This window comes from Bacidia gigantensis (assembly GCF_019456465.1).
Source record: "Bacidia gigantensis strain McMullin 20006 chromosome Unknown contig_249, whole genome shotgun sequence".
NCBI classification, from domain to species: domain Eukaryota; kingdom Fungi; phylum Ascomycota; class Lecanoromycetes; order Lecanorales; family Ramalinaceae; genus Bacidia; species Bacidia gigantensis.
The window spans coordinates 366,096-388,603 of NW_025408603.1; the positions used below are offsets into that span (position 1 = coordinate 366,096).

Below are 22,508 nucleotides of genomic sequence, written 5' to 3' on the forward strand. Positions count from 1 at the left end.
GCCCTGGCAACAGCGTCTTCCCATGATTTGCCAGCGCACGGAGTCACGTGTCAATACAAAAAAGAGTTGGGTTGGGCGCTAATGTAGGTAAGGCAGCGTATGATTGGGATGTCCTCCAGGGATCCCCAGGTAGATGATCAGTGACTGCAGGCTTGACCCCACTCCACATCTCTTCCAGATTACAACCACCATCGACCCTCAAAGCATTCATAGATCATTCGAACTGAAAAAAGATTAGATTGAGTCTGGCCGTTGGGTGTAACCAAAGGCACGTGAATCTATTTGCTTGATGTCGCACATAGCTGTCTGCTGTGCTGACAACTTTCATTGATCCGATTTGGTTGATTGGTTCGGTAGTATACATGCCGTAACAATTGCCCACAATACCTACAGCATGTCGACATTATCGACAGTAACCCGATCATCGCAGGCAGAGTCCGAAGCCACTGAATTCCGCCAGAGCGCGTCATCAGCCTCTCAATCAGCCGAGAACGCCGATTACGGTTTTATTGCCCTAATTGGTCTTGCTCAACGTCTCAGGGTGGACATCCTCCCACTCACATGGCAAGCCGCCCGCGGTTCTCTGGAGGAGGATGGGAAAGGTGGCAGAGGCGGGCAGGCCAAAATACAACAATCTTACATGAATCCCGGGGCGAGTTTCGTTTTTAAACGGTTTTCCCGCATTTCGTACTATGAAATAGTGAGCGAGCTGTTAGTACTGACACACGAGGTGGTTCGAAGTCATCGCTACATCGTACGTCTCGAGGGACTTTGTTGGGATGTTCGAGATGATGATGATGTACGACCCGTCCTAGTCTTTGAGAAAAGTCATTTGGGAGACCTATGGTATTTTATGAAGGCGGGTGTCGGTAAGGACATGTCGGTGAACGACCGCCTACGGCTTTGTGTTGAAATCGGAGTTGCAATTCGGGACATGCATGCAAATAGTGAGTAGATAGATCAGCGGTCTGGGTAAATTGAACTCAATACTTTGAAGATATCATTCACGGGGACATCAAACCTCGGAACATCATCATCTTCGAAACAAGGCCGTCAAGATACACCGCCAAAGTCGGAGATTTTGGATTTTCCACTCGCTTCACAGGCGAAGATGATCTGATATATATGCCTAGGTCGCGTATCTGGCATGCTCCAGAGTGGCACGATCGAGCATTCCGGCCCGAGGATTCGAAGAGAATGGATATTTTCTCGTTTGGGATGGTTTGCTTCTGGATGCTATTCGGCGTCGATTTACCGCTCGACTCGGCCGGAGAAGATAGACAATTGATCAGCTTTGAAGAGGATTGTGATCCAATGACGAATTTTTTGGAGAGATGTAAGAATGACAATGAGAAGGATGAGCTGACGTTGTGGGCGGTTTCTGTAATACCAGAACGTGTAGGAGCAAAACGTAACGATATCACTTCTTTCCTGAAATTAGTCCTAGCAAAAACTCCACGAGAACGGGAGCTGCGTATGGATGGGTTACTACAGCTTTTGGATCCAGCCCGATATGTACGGGGACGAAGGATAGACTTGATTGGACTGTTGAGCCCCTTGGTTCCAGCTCGGTACGCATGGAGGTGGGGGATGGGGGATAATGCAGAATTGACGTGTGTGATAGGAATCTGCCGAAAGTGAAGACTTTTATCATTGAAACACCTCCAACGGAAGAGATTTTCAAGGTCAAAGCCTCTTATGCAAGTGCACCCCTGGTACTCACAAAATAGCAGATTCCCACTTCGTTTTCCCAATTATTTCTAACGGATTTTCGAGTACCACCCTACATCGTCGCAGAACTCAAATTGGCGACTGCACAACCGCGAACTCTCAATCGGATCTCACCCCAGAAAGCGAGCTTGCAGTTGGCACTCTGTCACGCTACTGGATTCGGAGTTCCTCGAGATGAAGAGGCAGCGTTTCAAGTCATTCTCCAGCACGGGCTTGAATGGACGGATCTTGAAAGCCAGGTTCTGGCAGTCCGGGGACATAAAGATGACGGATTCGAAGGCAGCCTCTTTTCCAGACTCGGTGTAGGTGGATTTACACCGGACATCAACTTCGCCGAATTGTACAAAGAAAGAAAACTCCTAGAAGAAGCGAGAATCGCCTGCGAGAGGGATGTCTCGGCGGTGGAAAAATTGTTCGACTGCCGGCATTACATCTATCTTCGCAAGAAAACCGATCTATCGCGTATTCTTATGAGCCAGGCTCGGTGGAAAGAAGCGGAACAATTCTTGACACAGCTAGTGGAGCTGACAACGAAAGCAATGGGTCCGGAGAATCTCAACACTCTAATGATGAAGGGCAGCCTAGCGCGGGCGTACCGCGAACAGGGCAACTTAATGCTGGCCAAACAATTAGACGTGGAGGTGTACGAGAAGATGATAAGGTTACTGGGTCCAGAAGATCCTCGAACGATGGCAAGCATGGCTAGCTTGATGTCGACGAACTGGAAGAGCCGCAGGATCCCACAAACGATAGAAGCCATGATTCAGATAATGGAAACACGCAAGAGAGTACTAGGCCCGGAGCACCAGAGCACGCTCAGCAGCATGGTTGATCTCGGATCTGCTTACCGGGACCAGGGACAGCTACTAAAGGCGGAGGAGGTGCTTGCGCATGTTGTGCAGACAACGAAAAATGTATTAGGTCAAGATCACCCTGATACGTTGACCAGTATGGACCACCTCGCTTCTACATACCGTAAGCAGGGGAGGCCGAATGAGGCCAGACAGTTAGAAATGCAAGTATTAGAAAAGAAGAAGAAAGTATTAGGGGAAGAAGACAATGCTACGTTAGAAAGCATGACCGGCCTGGCGGTGACTTGTAGAGGTCAGGGTCGATTGAGAGAGGCGGCGAAGCTGTTTGAGCAAGTACTGGAAATCCGTAAGAGATTACTAGGTTTAGAGCGTGAGGATTCGTTGGCCGTTATGGTCCATCTTGCATTGACTTATCGAGATCAGGGCCAAGAGCGATGGACACAAGCGGAAGATTTGCTGGTGCAGGCGATCACAATAAGTAAGCGGATGCTCGGTGAGGAGCATCTCTCCACGCTTGCTATGATGAACAACCTGGCAGGGATATATTGGGAGCAGAAGCGATATGTTGAGGCAGAGAAGCTATACTTGCAAGAGTTGAAGGCTCGCAAGAGCGTTCTGGGTGGAGAGCATGGTGATACTCTGACTTGCATAGAGAACTTGGCGTGGACATACCGAAGACAGGGCCAGCAAGAACAGGCAAAGACATTATTCTTGCAGGTCTTTGAGACGAGATTTAGATTGCTGGGTCCAGAGGATCCCGCTACTCTAAGTAGCAAGAAAGACGTGGAGTCGACATGACGGCGTAGACATGACGGCGTACTCGAGCAAAGGGCGAGATGTTGACTATCCTGAGCCGAAAGGATCGTAGGCATTGGAAGTGAACGGACCGAATCGGTACGCTACTTGTTTGGCATTCATCGCATGAGTGAGTACTTGTCAAGTCTTGCATACATCCACGGCATGCTTTCTCCTCAGAAAGGCGCTTGGAGATCGGTCTTGCAGAATCAAAACCCCCCAACTTCAGGATGTTGAGTCTTTTACTTATACAAAACTAAGTCAGAAGACATATTTAGCATTATAAACCTCAGGACCGAGTGAGTGGAGCGATTGCGCAAGCCAGTGTCTCAAAGCAATGACCTCCGGAATCCTGCAGGTTTGAGCCCAATAGCTGTTTCTTATATGAACAGAGAAGCAAAACCCATCGCTTGACTGTCAAGTAGCGGTGGCTGACGATGCGGAGGGGAAGGATGGACTCACAACGTTGTAACCAGTAAGACATCAAGAACAATGAGGTCTAATGCAAGCTTACCACACACAGTCGCATGTACCGTTATGAGGATGCCATGCGACTGCCATGCGAAGTTACGAAAAACCCTACCTCCCGAACTCTCAAGTCTCACCTAATCATTCCAGATATCATTGTCGGGCCTGCATGATGAGGCTTCCTCCACTTTTCACGTTGCTAGTCAGCCCTTGGCTACTCGTCACCCCAATTCTGATGTTCTTGCCTTCTACATCAAGTTCCGCAACCAGCAACCTCAGAGAACCACCAGCGAGTTACCCCCAATTCTCTTACGATGCGATTTCCGGAACTGCAAGCATCAACAGCCTTGACGCGTACTCAAACGTCGTTAGAAACCTTGCATACCTTTCACGACTTAAGTCTCGTGGCAATGAGCCGGAAAGCAGGTTCAATTTCGCATCCGTGGCGATTCAAATTACTTCTGTAGATCTAGGCGTACAAACTCCAATCGTGCGATATTCTTTGGTGTGGACATTGGTCCGAGGTGTAGATTATTTCCTTCAACATCCGGACTTTCGGGAAATCGAGTTTGTGCTAAAGTCTTACGGAGCGCGGAAGTATACGCTGCAGTTCCTCAATTCTCAGCCTAGGAACATAGGAACGGATAGTGAGGGTGAGAGTGTTCGTCTATTTACAAATGTCACGGCCGATGGCAATGATAATTTGGTAAGTGCAGCCCCCGAGTAAAGATGAGACGATGGACATTTTATCGTTACCTAGTGGGAGAGTGGATGACCCATCCAAAGTAAACAAAAACCTGCTGACAAACGTAGATATGGTCAGAATCGAGACCCGCCTCGTCTACACCGACGCCTTCTCCGTGACTTCTTACCAAAATCTCTTTGCGCTCCTCGCCAATGCCTATAGCATCTATGATACCATTCCGAATGAGAACAGTGCAGCGCAGCGGTGGATTGGCCGACCACGACTGCCTCTTTCAATGAGCATTATTCCCCAGCAGACCATGGGGTCAACGTTCAAGATCATTCATGTAATTGACGGACTAGATCGGATACTAGATCAGACAGTGGCCCTGCAACGGTATGGCTTGTTGGTTTGTAGAGTGATTACGGTGTTGGACTCTGTGAAAACTGTTGATTTAGGCAGGCTGGTCATTAGCGGACGCGGAGACGCCTCGGATCAAACAATTGCCATGGAGTGACGAAGCGATAGAGGTGGGAAGAGAGCGATATGAGCCTGCTGTTTCGTCCGAGGAGTGAGAGAAGGCAGAGGCATCGCGGGTATTGCCAACTTACGGACAAAATTTAGTAGAGGATGCCGGACATGCGTTGTCAAAGAGAAATTTCCAATGCTTGAGAATGAAATTTGCAGGTGCGAAGCCATTTGTTACAGTGCCTGTGGCAATCCGTAAATCCGTGAGTAAATCCTAACGCCCGAAGATGACAAACGGACATAGCTGTGCACAGATTTGTCACGACAACTTATAAAAGATCCCTATTGCCAAAAATCCGTAAACAGCTGATCAGACGTTTCCTGTTCACTCGTCAATAGTCAAGGCTGAGATCAATCTTCCTCGCTAATAACGATCTGTTACTTTCCCATTTGAACAATCCCAACATGGCAGTACACCAAGAATTTGGCGCACAGACGGATGCCTCCACTGTCGCAGAGACCTTCCAATCATCTATCAAAGACAAAGTCTTTCTCATCACCGGAGTCGGTCGCGGAGGCATCGGTGGTACCACTGCCAAATCGCTCGCCGCATTCGAGCCGCGACTCCTCATCCTCGCAGGTCGTTCAGCAGATAAGGTCAAGGCCGTAATCAGCGACATCGCCTCTAGCTATCCCAAAGTACTCTGCCGATTCGTTCAGATCGATCTGTCTTCTCCTACTTCTATCCGTGAAGCAGCCACAACGGTTCTTGCTTATGAGGAACCTCTTCATGTCTTGATCAATAATGCAGGCCTGATGGCTCTATCCTCTCGCACACTTACCCCGCAAGGTATCGAAATGCAATTCCAGACCAACCACCTCGGACCGTTCTTGTTTACGAACCTGCTCCTTCCCAAGCTCCTTTCCGCTGGCCATACATTACCCGCCAACACCGCCCGAGTGGTCAACCTATCCTCCTCAGGGCATGCTCTCTCACCTGTCCGTTTCTCTGACTTGACGTTTGCCAAACCGAATGAGTCTGTTCCACCGGAGGAGCAGTTTCAGGCGAGTACGCTATCGCACCTCGGTCTTTTGACATACGATGAACACTACGTTCCCATGGCCGCTTACGGACAGGCAAAAACAGCTAGCATCCTATTTTCTATCGCTCTCAATACTCGTCTTGCCGCGAAAGGCCATAGTGTTAGCAGCTTCTCACTCCACCCTGGCAGTATAGATACAGAACTGCAACGACATTGGGATCCGAAAGCATTAGAACACGCGAGACAGCAGTCTAGTAGCAATTTTGTGAGAAAAACGTTAGAGCAAGGGGCTAGCACGACTCTAGTCGCAGCGCTGGACCCGGGACTGGAGCTGATGGAGGGCGAGGTGGGATACTTGTCCGATTGCAGATTTGCGGAGCCAGCGGAATGGTGTAGAGGTGAAAAGGGAATAGAGAATGCGGAGAGGTTGTGGAAGATTAGCGAGGAGCTGGTGGGTGAGAAGTTTGATTGGTGAGAACCAGGTCTCTACCTCCAAGCTTATACATGATCTGATAGCGGCGGCTGCACCAGGATATTGGGAGTATCTTGTCGAGACTGCTGTAAATTGACTGAAAATAAAACACAGGAAATTCATAAATCTTAGAACAGACCGTTGGGAGCAGTCTTAAGAAGCTAGGGGGAGAGACCGCATGAATGTTTGATCACGTCTGCGTAAGTTGGGGGCCGATTTTGCAATATGGACCTTCGTGACGCGACGCGTTTGATTTTACTCAGAGAAAGATCCACTCTCCGCAGAGCGATGCCAGCTTGAGACCTGATCTATGGTTGGGCTGAACCCTGGTTGAGCAGCTTCAAGATGGCACCCATGGTACCACAAAAGCGAAAGGCTCCCTCTCGAACAAGAATGCAGCCCACCCAAATAAGAAGAAGCCGATCAAATTATGGAACGCCCGAAAAATATTAGCTGAACCACCAGACAAGGCACTCAATAAAAATGGGGATCTCGATGTTGGCGCGTTCGTCAAAGCCCGAGAGTTCGAGATACAAGCAATTGACAAAAGCATGACGAAAGCCCCTGCTGCACTGAATTCGCGGGCTTTTCAATCGGTACCAAGAGACATGAGGAGAAGGACGGCAAGTCACAATGTCAAGAAAATACCAAAACGGTTGAGATCCAGAGCAGTGAGAGAAGTAAGCTTGGGAATTCACAGGGAAACCTATCATGATAAGGGTGCTGACGAGCTAATATAAGGGTGAAGATGAAGGACGACAAAACAGTCACAGGGGCAGCCCGAGTCAAAAAGCTTACTTCTCATAAACGCTTAAGGTCAGAGAAGGCAAAGAGGCTGATGGCTAAAGGAAGATTAAAGAAGGCGCAACGAGCGGCTGCAAAGAAGACCAAGCCTGGAGAGACAGACCCCGAGAAATTGGTCCAAATCGTGCCTCGATTTCCAAATCCTAAGAAGAATAAGCTTGTAAAGCCTCCAAAACCGCCAGCTAAATTTCGTAGACGGCAGCGAGACAAGTCATGGCTGCCCACGCACATTTGGCATGCTAAAAGAGCCCATATGACAGCACCTAAATACCCCCTATGGCGATTCGCTTTACCGCTGTCTCCAACGAACAAGGTCTTCAGAACAAGTCATAGAGCTTCCGTCTTACGAGGTTGTATCGCTTGGGACATGAGTTACATGGGAACTATCGCAATCGAAGGAGTTGAACCAAGTGTATTGGGTCTTCTCCGAAGTGTCGGAGTCGAAGAACAAGTCTTGACAGGGAAATCCGGGGCCAAATGGCGTAAAGGCGTAAGGAGCTGGGAGGGCTGGATCAAGGAACGCGACAACGACAAAAGGCCGATTGCCCCTGTGCAGCTTGTATGGTGTGCACAAGACGAAACACTTTCGATCAGTGGAGAGAAAAGGAACAAATTTCGGAGACAATTGTTTTTAAGGGTACATCCATCCGCGTATTTGCAAGTCTGGAATGAGGTTTTGAAAATTTCCAAAATGCAACGCCCAATCGTCATGGTAGAAGATTTGCGATTTGAGATCGGCAGCATCGAAATCACCGGACCAGGGAGCACAGAAGCATTATTGGCAGCACTGCATCCAATATCCAATGAAGAAGTGTCGCCAGAATATTCTCCAGACGCAGAGAAAGCTCAAGGGGGAGCTGAGCAGACGCTAGAGAGTGACTGGGAAGACGTCGAAACTCCGCAAAGAATTTGGTCTAGGCTGGCTGGTCTCAGCAATCCTTCTGCACTTCCAGCTAGAGCTCTTTTAGCATTTAATGTGATGGATCCTCGACTACGATCTCCGCCTAGAACAGTCCCCAATCTACGCTTCAGTGAAACAGATCCCAGTTCCTTGAACATTCTTGCAGAATGGCCGCCCGATCAAACTCAGAGTGCAGCAGACATTTTCGATCACAAGAAGCGTTTGACTGCATCCCATCGCTTAGCAAGCCAGAAATCTATCAACAGAAGAAAAGGAGAGGCTTCGCCGGGTGACTACCCAAGCGCTTCACCTACAGATCCTCACATACCCATACTCCTTTTAGCCTCCCGCCCTGCCCCTCAGAACTCCAATCAGGGCTCTTGGATGCTTCTGCTCCCCTGGGATTGCGTTCTGCCCGTGTGGTATACTCTAGTCCATTACCCGCTTTCTACAGGAGGCAACCCTCGATTCGGCGGTCTGCTCGAAAAGGGACAAATCACGTTCGAACAGGGCAGGCTGTGGTTTCCCGGCGCTTTCCCGGGGACCAAAGCTGGATGGGAATGGGAAATTCTTGAGAGAGATAAGGTGGAGATAGAATGGCGACGCAAGCCCAAAGGCCGCCGCACAGAGTTCGACAGTACTGATCTCGGCGAAGGCAGGAGAGGAGAAATTGGAAAAGGTTGGGCTTGTGACTGGGAGCGATTGCTCCTTGGCAAGGACGGCGCTGAAGCGCTCGAGGTGGCGAAAGACGCAGCGCTTCAAGATGCAGCAAAGAAGGACGACGGTCTCGCGTCACAAGCCGGTGATGACCCCAAAGACCGGCGGCGAGCATCAGACCAATTGAAGCCTGAGAATACTCATTCTGAAGGGCCGCCGCACGCCATACACCACGTCTCTGCTCAGCTTATTAACAGACTCTTTCCATCCGTTCCCTTGACAGCCCTCTCGCCAATCCACATACAATTTCTCACAGGCCACGTATCCCGCAACGCTCGCATTTACCGACTTCCCACAGCTGATGATACTCTTTTTGCCCGTTGGCAGGCTCTTTCCACATCCAGTTCTACTAAGGAGTCTAAAACTCGCCACAACAACCAAACACGGACAGCATCGTCCAGACCTCAATCGGCACGCGATCGTGCCAGTCTCCCCCAACACGAGCGAGCAGCAGCTCTCGCTGTATCTCTCCTTCAGCCGCCTATTTCACGCCTCGATGGCGAGATGAAGCCAGGACATCCCAACTACCCGCCTGTCCCCGATGAGAACGACCTTATTGGTTTCGTCGTGTATGCGAATTATCATCTAGGTGAGGGCAAGGTACAGGCCGTGGGCAATGTGCTCGTACATCGGGCGCTAGGACTCGACCTTGAGAAAGCCTTGAGTGCGGAGGAAAGTGCGGGTAAAGGCAAGGGGAAAGACACAGAGGTATCAGGAACAGGGCAGGAGAAGGTGGTGAGGTTTGCAGGAAAGGACGGAGGTGGCAAGGGCAAAGGTAAAGGGAGGAAAGACGGCAACGCTGGGAATGAGGGGAAGAAGGGTGTCTCAAAGGTTCCAAAAGGCGGGATATGCATCGTTCGTGATGCCGGACAGGGCCTTGGACGGCTGGCGAAATGGGAGTGGGCTTCATAGATCTACTGCCAGGATAGCGGCGTAGTTCTCTCTAGTAAAGAAACAATGCCATAGACGTTTCTTAGGTTGGAAAATTGAATCCCATTTCCTCCATCAGCTTGGCTATTAGGCTTTGAGTACACCCACAGTGCACAAGACGGTTTTACTCGCTCAGTAATTGTGCAGGTGGCATTTGTCAACAACGCGTATTCCAAAAAGATTCCCTTTTAAGAGCCTTATGCATTGCAACTGCCTATTATAATCGTATACGAATAGTTCGGACAAACGAATAATAACCTGATTTCACTCCGCCAGACACCTACCGCACGCTTTATAGACAGCATTGTCCATGTACAGTGCTACCTAAAGCTCAACCTTTTCATCGACACTACGATCATCCTGCTCTTCCTGCCTCCTTTCCAGCACCTCGTCTCTCGTTGTCGCCACAGCCAGAAACTCCCCCCAATGCCGCACAGGTGCCCCTCTATGGCGAGTCAGCTCCCCAATCCCCTGCTTTATCATCACCTCCCCATATGCAAGGATCAATTCTTCCGTCATATATCCTAGTATGACAAACGCGAGCAGATTCTTCATATCACGGTCCTCCAACGCCTCATGGACAGTCAAAAGCGTGGCGAAATCTGTCACAATGATCTTTCTGTCGAGCGGAAAAAGCGCATGGTATCTGAGCATGTATCCTTCAATGAGTATGATAGTGTACAAATGTTTGTTGTCAATGCGACTAAACTCGGAGAAGACGGGATCCAAGCGGCTCGTAAAGGTTTGGTTTGGGTCAGTCATGTGCCACTGATGCCACCAATCGCACGTTATTCACGCCTTCTCACGGTCGTTTGATGAAGCAGAACTTACTACATTGGGACTCAAAAGCCCTGTTCGCGTCACGTACCTGTCTAACTTATGGATGTTGCTTGTAGAAGAGACGAAGATCGCGCCTCGCGGAACCGAGTCTGAAGGGAGGCACCACGTCGTGAGACCGGTTTCTAGCTCGGGCGTGATTCGCCCGCCCGGGCGCCCTAAGCTGTAGGGCCGAGAGAAGACGTTGATTGCAATGGTGGCATTGGAAAGCTGACGGGAGGCGTTGTAGTTTGTAGGCGGTATCGCCAGTAATGGGGTGTGAAGGGAGATGTAGCTAGGCGGAGTAGGAGAGTCAGCTAGTGATGAGATGGCGGGTGTAGATACACGGAGCTTCTTCTCCAGGCAGGCTGTAAGGCGCCACCGGGGTTTTGAGGCATCTCTTCCGTGGCGATACATCAAATGTGCTTGAAAATGATAACCCGTCTTGCAGTCGTGTTTCGCTTGTCGTTCAGGGCTTCAGGGGGAGGATGGCTACGTACGAAAATTCGACGCCGCTGGGGAAGCGATCTCCAGGCACTAGTAACTTTGACGAGGAATCAAGATAAGTAAGTATGACAGGGATGAGGCAGAGAAGACAGCCAATGGTGCAGGCAGCCCATCGTCTCGGATCGCGGCGTATGATAGCCCACATAACATCGAAGAATATGATGAGCCCTCTTGGCATGTTGAAGCCCAAGATTGCAGGCATGGTAGATTTGATGCTGATGTTGTTGATGGGAAATGAAATGCTCTTGAGATATAGATGAAACGACAGAGATGCAAGAGAAAAAAATAGAGATGGTGAAATCGTGTTGTAAGTCAGGTGCAGCTACCCATGCGGACCGCTCTTTCCTCTCTTGCGAATGGAGTCTGCTCTACGCTGTTGCTGGGATCCGTTGCTCTAGATACTTCTCTAGATCATCGATTTCTTGAGGATCCGCCGAGTGTTGTAGACCCTTGTAACTCTTGAAATCGACTTTCCAGCCCAGTTGCTTCAATACCTCTGCTGTATCAGCACCCCACTTGTACTGAACCAATGGATCAGCCTCTCCATGGCCCATGAAGATTGGCGTCTCCAGATTCGACGACTCTGAAGTGACATAATCTTTGATTTTATCATGAAGGAGCAAATATGACGAAAGTCCAAAGATCCCGCCCAATTTTGTCGCCGATGTAATTCCTGTGAATAGAGAGATGGCACCACCTTGTGAGAAACCGCCTGTTCTGGATAAGCCCCGTCGGAAAGTCGCCATGTACGATACGCACCGATCACTATTCTTGACGCTGAGATGCCTGCATCGACCTCTGCTTTAATCAAAGAGTTGAAATAATCCCTCGACTTCAATATGCCGGGCTGATCGTGGGCTTGAGCGAGTGAGTCGAAGGTTTTCTTGTTCGAGAGGAGTCAGTCAGAAGCCAAGAAGACTGCAATACACTCTCTCTCAAGGAGATGAGGGTATGAGAGGGACGTCGCAGCATACAATATCGTACCAGCCAGGCCTGTTGGGAATCGAAGTCAGCTTTCATTGTTTCGTGCAGTATAAGGGCTTCAAGGTCGAGCTTTGGAACGTTCGCGCTCGAAGCACATCGGGAGTGGTCGCCCCGCCTCATATCATGTTCCAGGACGTGTGGAAGTTTCGGCAATTTGGCTTACATCCGCATTCCAAAGTTCTGCAATCGTCAGTCAGTCATACTCTATCCACGTTGAAAGGAGGACAACTTTTGACTTCCCAAGAGGAAGAAAATAACAGCAAGCAGGACAAAACGCTGTAATAGGAAGAAGGCGGGTTTTGGATGCTATTCGCACATTTACGCTAAGAAACAGTATGGTACCAGAAGGGTCCCACAAAGAATAACATGAGGGCAAAGGAACATACCACGGTTATCGGTATGTCAGGGGCATTTGGAAAGACGAATTTGCATTCAGGGAAGCGTCTCCGAAGTCGCCAATTCTCCACAACCGGCATCCTGTCTGATGTCAGCAGTGACGCTATCTCACAAGACCGGAGCGTTCACCATCCTGAGCCACTATCACCCAGCCCCTAGGTGAGATCAGAATGGACCGGGAGGTGTGGGACAGTCGATTCGTTACCCAGATATGTACTTACATGAGCCCAAATGACCGTCGAGGTATGTCTCGTCAAAGCAGGCACTACCAATGGCTTTGCCATGACTAGCTTGGGGTAGACTTTGAACGCTCAGTTGGGTATTATTGAATCCCTACGTTAATGTTTACAACACTTCGTAGTCCCGCACGGAGCGGGGTTCACCCGAGTCCCGCGCTAGGCTTCCATCAGAAACGACATGCATACGTCATGCAAGCGCTTCAATGCCTCAATTGCTGACGGCCTCCCATCTTTTGCCTCCCGGCATTCTTTCTGCTCTGCTTTTCTTTGACTTGCATCAATCATGAAGTACTCAACATTGCTGCCGTTCGCGGCTCTTGCCACGGCGTTTGTCATCCCTGATGATGAGGTGATGAGCCAGGTTGCTATTGAATCTGATCGATCTGCAAAGCCGGTACAGGACAGGCTTCCTTCTTCAAGCGATGTTCACAACGTCATCAGCGAAGTCGGAAACACATTCAATGACCTTCTAGACTCATCCAAGAATGCGTTCGATGATGTGCTCGACAATGTCGAAGCTGCCGCTCAGAAGACGCGAAAGTCATGTCATGGTGCCGCTTTCAATGCCAAATCTTGGCTCGATTCGAAGTCCGCCGACGTCGAGCAAAAATTGAAAGATGTGGAAAGCATGAAGCATGGCCATCATCACAAGCCGAATAAGACTGTATATGAGTTGATCTCCGGGAGCAAGTATACAACCAAGTTGGCTGCTTTGATCAATGAATACGAAGATCTCGTCAAGCTTCTAAACGGAACAGCGGCCAATTATACCGTCTTCGCCCCAATCGATAAGGCGTTTGAGAAGATACCAGATGATGCGCCCAAGCCGTCAAAGGAGCAACTCAAGAATGTTCTTCTCTACCACACCAGTGCTGATTTCTACCCAGCTGGTAGAGTACTCGTCACGCACACAATTCCCACTCTTCTGGATGGAGAACATATTGGCGGCAAGCCCCAGAGGCTGAGCACAAACATTGGGATCAAGGGTTTGACTGTGAACTTCTACAGCCGCATTATTGCGATTGACATTGTGAGTCATGTTCAACTGTCGCAGGCTATTTACTAATGGTTAAAAGTTCGGCACGAACGGTGTGATCCATGGAGTGGATTCTCTCCTCATACCACCTCCTAAAGCCGCTGAGGTGATTCAACTTCTGCCTGGAGAGTTCAGCACTCTCGAGCTAGGTCTTGAAAAGACCGGTCTCTTCAAAGCCATCAATGATACTTCGACTCATAATGGTGGTACAATTTTCGCCCCCAGCAATTTTGCATTCCAAAAGCTTGGACCTAAGATCAATGCGTTTCTCTTCAGCAAGTACGGCTTAAAGTACCTAAAGGCCCTGCTAGAGTATCATGTTGTGCAAGATCAAACGCTATATTCAGATGCCTTCTACAAGGCCGAAAGTAAGGGCGTCAAGGATGCTAGCATTCCAAAAGGCTTCTTTCACGTACGTATCGTTCCTTCTTCAATTCATGTCATGTGAATTGTGACTGACGGCTTTGCAGGTCGATCTTCAAACTTTGCTTGAGGACAAGTCGTTGAGTATTGATGTTGCACGGTACGGTCGACTGATCAGTATCAAAATCAACGCATTCTCAACTGTCACCATTGAAGATGGTATCGTCGCCGACGGTGTCATTCAAGTCGTCAGTAATGTGCTCATCCCACCTAAGAAGGTGGAAGGCGTCGAGAAGAAGTGGGAAGGTGAGGATCTTGAAGTAGAGGACCTGATTGAGAGACTTGGGCCTTTTACTGAAACAGAATCGGATACCTACGAGCTCTAAGGTATCGAACCCGTTGACCTCTCCGCCTTCATTTTAAGTGGGTCGAATCATGGCTGGATGTTGAATTGGAATGACCAAATCAATACAATCACAAACCCAAATTGAAATGTACATATGTTATGTATTCATGAATCTAACGTTGCGCAATGCTCTTGAAGCTGTCTGAACACTAACGTAGAAGAGATCACCCCCAGATCCGATTTTTCTAGGCCATCTCAGAGCAGTTTATGCATATTTTGCATCTTGACTGCGCATCTATGAGAAGATCCGATCTGGGAGTTGATCCGATATGGGGTGATGTCTTCTGAGAATATCCTCCCATTTCGGGTGCCTCTCTGCAGAGATCAAATACCATGAGGGCAGTTCGCTGGATGTCTTGGCGTTATCGACGTGTCTCTTTCCTCAGCATACTCCTAATTGCGACACTCCATGAGGAGCCCAAGTACTCTGTCGTCACGATATTTGCGTGGAAGGCTTCCGGGAAGAGCTGAGGTTTGCCACTCCAATTTTGAGTCCATACTACATGACCTCCGTATACCTCCGTAGCTCATATTTGTGCGACATGCTGCACCAATCACTCCCAACTCACGATCGAGATCTTGCTCGAAGTACAGAGCTTAATACGTCTTCAGAGCACGAGGCATTTCTTACGCGTTTATGTAACGCAACGAAGCACATAAAAGCCCGAGCTTGACCGTGGACGCAAGATCAAGCGCACGCTGGAAGACTGGCGGCGTGAAGCATGGCCAATCGATCACGGTATGCAAGCCCGTCGACTAGATCTATCGGCCCGTTGTTCCCTTTCATCCCTTCCGCTCTACATTTTCATTTGCTTTCTTACAGCTCACAAACTTTCAGACGGACCCTACATTAGACCCGCATAATCAACAAGTCATGTGATCAAGCACGGTAACAAAACAAAGCAAACGGCGAACTAATACAAGTCTACGGCTGAGCCCGTTGTACAAGGTACCTGACAATCGAACGTAAAGCAGCAAGGACTTGGGGAGGTGTGGCATCCTGTCACTCTGGACACCCACATGAAAAGACAACGACTGTGTGTCTCAGGCCAGATGTCACACGGTTGAGTGCAGCAACAATGACTCGCATAACAGCTGCAAGTGTCAGGACAGTCATCTGCTCCGGGCGGGCCATGTTCTTGGGACCAGGAGTTATGCGATCCGGGTACGGTTTGTACGGCTCGCTCTCTGTCGTGTTTGACAGGAGGAGTTTCAGAGGATATCGGGGGTCTGCGACCCTGGTGGAGTTACACGAAGGCCTCTTCTTCGGCGCAGATGGTCGATCAAGCTGAAACTTGGCTCGTTGACTTGACGTATTCAGACAGCCCAAAAAGTCACAGGTACCGAGGCAAGTATCTTGCGAGAGTTCTTGCTCATGACAGATCCTTACTTTGCGGCAGTCCCTTGCTCTCCGCTCATGCTATTCTCAATACTAATCTTTCGTTTACGAGTCCCCCACTCCAAAAGTCCATCCTCATAAGCAAGACGTGCCGTCTGCTGCTTACAGACACGGGACGCCTCACGACGGCCACATGGCACAGATAGCTTCTCCCGTGTCGAGCCGTCTTTCTGAAAGTGGGTATCCAACCAGATCACAGACCGACCGCCGTTATTGCCCTACGACGGGACGCCAGAAATTCTTTGCATGATCGAGCGCGATAAGCGACCATAGCAACAATGTGACGACGGCCAAATCTTGTGAACGTACCGTGCTTCCATCGTCCATTGATGTGGGGTCGCACACGGGCACCGATGTTGGACTCACGGACCTTTGTTCGCAATGCAAGGATTTGTCTCAAAGCCGCTTAGAATAGTAGTCCGAGACTAACATACAGTCGCTTGTCCCCATATTGAGGAGCGGTGTGACATAGGTACTTCTGGCCAATTATCACGGGAAGCGCCAGCAACGGTCCATAGTCTTACGGCGGAAATCCACGGCTGCTCAACCCTGAAGTCTGTCAGATGGTCTTCTTCTCAACGCTCAATTATTGTATAGGGATGATTTCACTAAATCAACAGCATTGTTTGACTTTAGTGAGATCGTCGCTCGAAACAATCAGCTTCAGTTTCGGTCTTCGAGGCAAGTCCGTTCGAGCGGGTTGTCCTCAAGGGGACTACATTTACGATTCTACAAGTCAGAACGCTGCGATCACCAGCTGCTTCCCCAGGCAAGTTGCGACAACCGTATGATGGGCTTGCCAACAAAGTTGGGCTTACGCTAAACAAGGCATGTCATGCAGCTGCTTGACAGATCCTCATCCTTGTTACGCTCCGGACGGGTCTTCTTCGGTGCCCAAAGCACCTCAATGATAATGTGCGCCAATGAGTGGCTCCTAATGCTGTGCCCAAGTAACGAAATCTGTACAACCTTTTACAGCTCCAATCGCTGACCAGGACCACACCGAATGACGATTTCCTGGGGCAGTCTGGGACGGATCACCAGGCGCACCTGACCTCCTCCACGAAATGAACCTGCATGAATGGACAAGCTGAGGCTCTGGACTCCCTCAGGCTCTCGTAAGATGTCTTAGATGCTGCCTGCGTCACAGAACCGACCATTTCATTCAATCTAGAATACGCGAGCAGTCAGCCGGGAAATGCCCTTTCCCTAGGGTGGCACCAGTGGTATCTCGCTACCCCGCCCAGAAGCAGCACGATCCTCGGGCGCTGTAAGCCTCCCAACCCTCCTTAACGGCCGAACGTTGACCGGTCGCCTTCGTGCCGAACCGTTCGCTTTTGAATGGAACGTGTCCACTGTCCACTCCCTTGGTGCTGCAATAATAACAAATGCAAGGGTTTGGCCTTGCGCCGCCGCGTCAGCTTGCTCACCCTTGCCCCCTGTCCCGCAAACGCCGTTGGGTTGTTCGTCGCACGGCCCCCATTATTATTATTGCAGTCACATGGCGATTATGGGAGATTGTACGGGGTAGAGATGAATCTGACGGAGAACCCGAATCTGGTCAGAAGTCACCCACGAGCCAGATTGTATTGTGCTCAATTGGGACCAAAGTTGAGACTAAGAGTCGAGGCGCTCAGCCTCTCGACCGCAAATGCGTCTGTGGAGGGTACATTGCAGCAAGTCAAAATGGCCCTTCACCTGAATCTGGGAGCAGCGGCGCGATGATCCTCGCGTGGCAGCGCAGGGTTTACGCATAGGCTAAGTCGTTCTCAGCCATAGATCGTCATACTTTTCGTCATCTAATACGCCTAAGCTCCTCACACCGAAATAAAGTGTGGGCCCCGACATGCACCAGATGAGTTGGGCTCCTTTCTAGCGCCGCCCTTCATCCTTTCTGGATTGCGATCACGATGCGGTGCTCCGCTGGGGCGGCCTGGCTTGGACTAGATATGTGCGTAGACGAGAAGAGGGAAGTCATAATGTTATTCGATGTGATCAGATGAGCAAGTGTAGTACACGGCGTTTGTTCTAGAAGGACCGACCCCAAGGAATCCGAATAGGTAGCTCCACGCCTTGAGTATCCCAAAGAAGCCAGCATCTCAACAACACACACCAGCCAATGACAGCCTTCCCAGTGCGGATATTGCCTTTCTGCATTAGCCAGAGGCTTTAGCGCTGCGCCGAGAACTCACCACCTTGCAGACTTGCTTGCCACACAAGCTGCCACTTTAAGCTTGCATTATGATACGCAAAGATTGCTCTAGGGCGTTAAGCCTAGTGGATTCAGATATGATCTCAAGAAACGATTCCGTCTCAAGCCTGCCTGAGAACGTTCTCGTGATTTCGAGCTTCGAGGAAGTTGGAAAACCCACACAAGGAATGCCGGAGGTGATGACTCCACAAATGCTGACACCCAGCATGTACATGGAATGTGATCAATATATATTACACGCTTTGCACATTGTCCCCTTGGTCTCGAATGGCGTGAACGCAGGGGAAGTGAATGCCAAAATTGCGCCTGGAAAAGGTTCGCGGTAGCGGCGAGAGGCCTCACTGATCGGATGCTCGCATGTCACAGCACGGAAAGTCACAGCTTGTAGCCGCGAAATTGGGGGGGTGAAAGGGCAAAGTCTAAAGACGTTTAATTCGAGCTATGGAAACATAGTGTCCGCCTCGACCAGCCCATCAGCATCTCAGGCAAGCGTAGTCCGCTATCAGAAATAAACGATCTGTTGCGAAGGAAGCGATAGCGCTGGCCGATTTCGGGAGAATGGTCTAGTACGATGTTCCCACGAGGTTTCCCGTGATTGCGGCTTATCAAGCGGAGTTCATACTCAAGGAAATGGCAGGGGAAGGGGAGCAACCGGTTGGAAGAGCGCAAGAATCCTTGTTGAAAGGATGAACAAGAAATGATAGGATGGAGACAAGGAAGCAGGTAGCCAGTGAACGTACAAGGAAAGGGATGATCTGTTAGTGGACGTGCCACTCCCGTCAGGCCTTGGGAGGGAGTGTGCTTTTAGGTCCCAAGGACCGGCATTCCTTCTTTGTCAGAGCTAGCCATGCTTGAGCACAGGATGTCACTACTGGGGGGCTAGAATGTTGGGCTAGAGAGCTCTGCCAACGAAAGGGAGGAAGACAGGAGCTTGTACGGTAACATACCGCAGCTTAAATAGCGTAAATGGACCTTATAACACGGAGGGTGTGGGTAAGGATGGGAAGGGAAAAAAGGCAGCTAAATACCCGAACCCATTCAGCTGGGCCCCAATTCACCTGCTGCAGCACCTAGTACTAGTATCATTATTCTATCATTTTTTCTCTTCTCTTCCTCCCTCCAGCGTTCTTGGGGGTGAGAGGGTCAGGCCTGGCGGTCGCATTATTACAAGTACCATTGTCATCGTTCATCCCTAGCGTTTTCTCCAATTCTTAACTTTTCCTCTCCACAACACACAGTTTCGTTTTCCCACCACATCAGCCAACGCCCAATCGAAAATTTACTAGGCACACCACACAAAAAGCACAACGCATCCTCTGCTTCGCATTCATCTCGTCAACAGTCTCCAAATCACCGTGTTTCCAGCACGCCTGACTGGCTCGCGTCTCAACCGGCTGCTAAATCGATTGCCCTCCGTCTTCTCGCCGTCTGCCGGCTGACTACCTTGACTCATCGAAAAGACCACACAGCTGCAGCAGCTCTTCGCCGAGGCGGCCCTTCCTTCACCGCAACTTTATTTCTCAGCAGGAGCATCTACACCCATCGAGCCGACACAAGACCAATTCGTCATACCTCAGTGTGTATCACCGTGCGTCGCGTCACGAGAACATGAGAGCGGTTGTGATTCGAACATAATAGTAGTACCCCGTCTCACAACTTTGGCCTTGTCGCGCCAACAGCAGTCCTCTATTCCCAATGTCCAACGATCCAAACCGTCCCGGACAGTACCCACCCCCCAGTGGGACCAACCACGACAAGGCGCATATCCGGGTGTTCCTTCTCAGCCCCCTCAAAACTATAGGGTACGTCGCGCGCGGACATTGCCGTCCATCCTACCCGGGTTGCCTTCTGACCTTTAGTGCCTATAAATATCCGACACCGTTCTGGAGCTCTTCTCTTCTCCTTCCCTCTGACGCTTACTTTTAAACCGCAGGCTCCCCCGCCTCAAGGCTACCAAAGCAGTCCTTCCACCCCCGGCGAAATGGTCACCCTCCCTCCTCCGCCCCACCAAGGGCAGCCTCCTCATATGTATCCTCCGCCTCACGACATGTATGGTGCTTATGCCCATCACCCTCCACCACCACCACATATGACGTATCCGAGTCAGCCGGCGCCGAGACAGCGAACGGCCATTGCCTGCCGTTACTGCCGACGTCGAAAGGTAAGATCCTATCGACACAGGACGCTACAAACCATGGGCGAGCAGGACTGATGATATTTAGATCCGCTGCTCAGGATTTGATGCCTCGGAGGATGGTCGCTGCACCAATTGTCAGCGTTTCCAGCAAGAATGTATTTTCACACCGGTATCATCCCAAGCGCAGGCCTTTGTACCCGCTCACACCGCCTATCCACACCTTCGTCAAGCAGGTGCCATGCCACCTCAGCGTGGTGGAAGAGCGATATATCCGCATCAAGGCCAGCCAGCAATCTACGGCGCGCACGGTCAGCCTCTCGGACCACCAATGCACGATCCGAACTATCCGCCACCTCATCCGGCTTATGCAATGCCTCCACAGGCCTATGGAGCACCTCCATACGATGAGAGGGGCCCTCCACCACCGCAAGGGCGTCCACAAGACAATGTGAGTCTTAAGCGTCTCCGCTCGAATGAATTTCATCCTGCCGTTCCGCCACCACCTCCGGAAGGGGAGCCTTCCAATCCCTCATCCGAGGGCCGTCTTCCCGCAGAGCCTCCTGCTGGTGGACAGGCTTCCACTTCAGGAGGTGGCAGAGAAGCCCCCTCCCCAACCTACCAATATCCCGACCCGTCTTCATTAGCTCCAATCTCACCATCCTCTTCTTCGCAGTCTTACCCTCCCGCCGGTTATCCTCCACCGGGCCAACCGTATTATCCTCAGCCTCCTCCGCCCCAGCAGCCGCAGCCGGGGCCACCACAGCAAGGTGCCCCACCTCAGCAGCCTCAACAAGGGCAACCACCACGCCGCGCAACCCCTGAAGCTGGGGGGACACCTTATTACGACGCACGCGGCTCTGGCTCGCCGCATGGTAGCACCTCATCAGTGTCTGCTTACCAGCCTTACCCTCCACAGGGGCTGCACCCACCACAAGTACTCCCCCCAAACAGTGATTCCCGGACACCTCCTCCAGGTCGCAATGGAAGCGATGGGAATGGGAATGGGAATGGAAATGGAAATGGGAGCGGAGCACGAGGAGGCATGGCTGTTAGAGATCTGCTCACTTCGGGTCAAAATCAAGATCAGGGCAGCAGGTCGAGCGCAGACAGCAATATGCTCAATGCGCTTAATAAGAAAATGTAAGAACACAGCTTGCGGGGAAGGCATTGGGAGACGACAGGAAGTGTGCTTGGGAAAAAGTGAAAGCATCCGAAACCTTGCTGGTAAAGAAGTGCGGATCTCTGATCATGGACTCTCACCGCTTTGAACTCTCGGCTACAACCTTTCTCTTCCAATCCGACGCGGTACGACGAGCGTATAAAGTGTGGGCTCCACCCATTTTTCTTTACTGGTTTGCATTTCCTACTCCGCTACTCAAATCGCAATGCACTTCAAATACACACGGGCGGCAAAATCTCGAGGCATTTCAAATTTTCGGATGATCGATCGGGCTGGTCTACGGCGTTTGATTGTCGACCTTCTCGTACAATTTCCCTTTCGGGCACTCGTTTCTGCGTGCAGGGCAACATTTCCACCTTCGACAACAATTCTAAGTACCACAACAATCATCAAGCTTGTACGATCAGCAGAATGTTTCAGTCCCTAATAGGCGAGCATACAATGGACTGTGATGTCGATGTCAGATTACAGGCAGGGCGCAATACACCATTACAGGTGACAGTGTCGTCCGAGTTTGCATGGAAATGGACATGGTGGGCTCTTGAGCAGGTTGTTTAGCGCACATCTACAAGAGGCGCAGGTGGTATTTATCTTCTTGTTATGTTTCACAAACAGGTGAAAGGGTGGTAGACTGTCATTTTCCGGGCATAAAGTTTTCGAGTCTTCTAATTGAAACCTGCATCAAATGATTTGGGCTTGCTTGCTTGCTTGCTTCCTTTACTTTTCTGTCTCTGCGTCTGCCTTCAATACCGTACCTTACTCACGAGCGCCGGGCCTTTCCTTGCGGCCGTGGAACGGATCTTCCCAGCCTTCTCCGCTCGGGCATCGCTATCTATCCGTTACAGGTACGATCTGATCTTAGAATGCGTATGCCTCGAGCTTGGTACTGCCTTCCGAAGGGGCCGATCCGCCCCCCAGCACCGTTCTCGTGGCGGAATTGTTCCGAATTCTTTGCTGATGACTTCCATCCGCATTCCCTTGCGAACCATCCTGACGATAGAACAGTA

General features: G+C 50.4%; 4 protein-coding genes across 4 annotated transcripts; 3 read left to right on the forward strand and 1 right to left on the reverse strand.

The window, feature by feature from the left end:
• Nucleotides 1-394: 394 nt before the first annotated feature.
• On the forward strand, nt 395-3,341 carry KY384_006377 (uncharacterized protein; the record flags this gene model as incomplete). The annotated part of the gene is given in 4 exon segments (XM_044814873.1): nt 395-947; nt 998-1,571; nt 1,625-1,715; nt 1,734-3,341. 4 exon segments carry the CDS (start codon nt 395-397, stop codon nt 3,339-3,341), a joined length of 2,826 nt encoding a protein of 941 aa, XP_044667973.1.
• A 2,083-nt stretch (nt 3,342-5,424) lies between these two features.
• On the forward strand, nt 5,425-9,808 carry KY384_006378 (uncharacterized protein; the record flags this gene model as incomplete). The annotated part of the gene is made up of 3 exons (XM_044814874.1): nt 5,425-6,457; nt 6,820-7,145; nt 7,223-9,808. 3 exons carry the CDS (start codon nt 5,425-5,427, stop codon nt 9,806-9,808), a joined length of 3,945 nt encoding a protein of 1,314 aa, XP_044667974.1.
• Nucleotides 9,809-11,461: 1,653 nt separating this feature from the next.
• Nucleotides 11,462-11,895, reverse strand: KY384_006379 (uncharacterized protein; the record flags this gene model as incomplete). Its single annotated transcript, XM_044814875.1, has 2 exons — nt 11,462-11,522; nt 11,552-11,895. The coding sequence occupies 2 exons, from the start codon at nt 11,893-11,895 to the stop codon at nt 11,462-11,464; spliced, it is 405 nt and encodes a 134-aa protein (XP_044667975.1).
• Nucleotides 11,896-13,051: 1,156 nt separating this feature from the next.
• On the forward strand, nt 13,052-14,553 carry KY384_006380 (uncharacterized protein; the record flags this gene model as incomplete). Its single annotated transcript, XM_044814876.1, has 3 exons — nt 13,052-13,798; nt 13,845-14,216; nt 14,275-14,553. 3 exons carry the CDS (start codon nt 13,052-13,054, stop codon nt 14,551-14,553), a joined length of 1,398 nt encoding a protein of 465 aa, XP_044667976.1.
• Nucleotides 14,554-22,508: the final 7,955 nt, after the last annotated feature.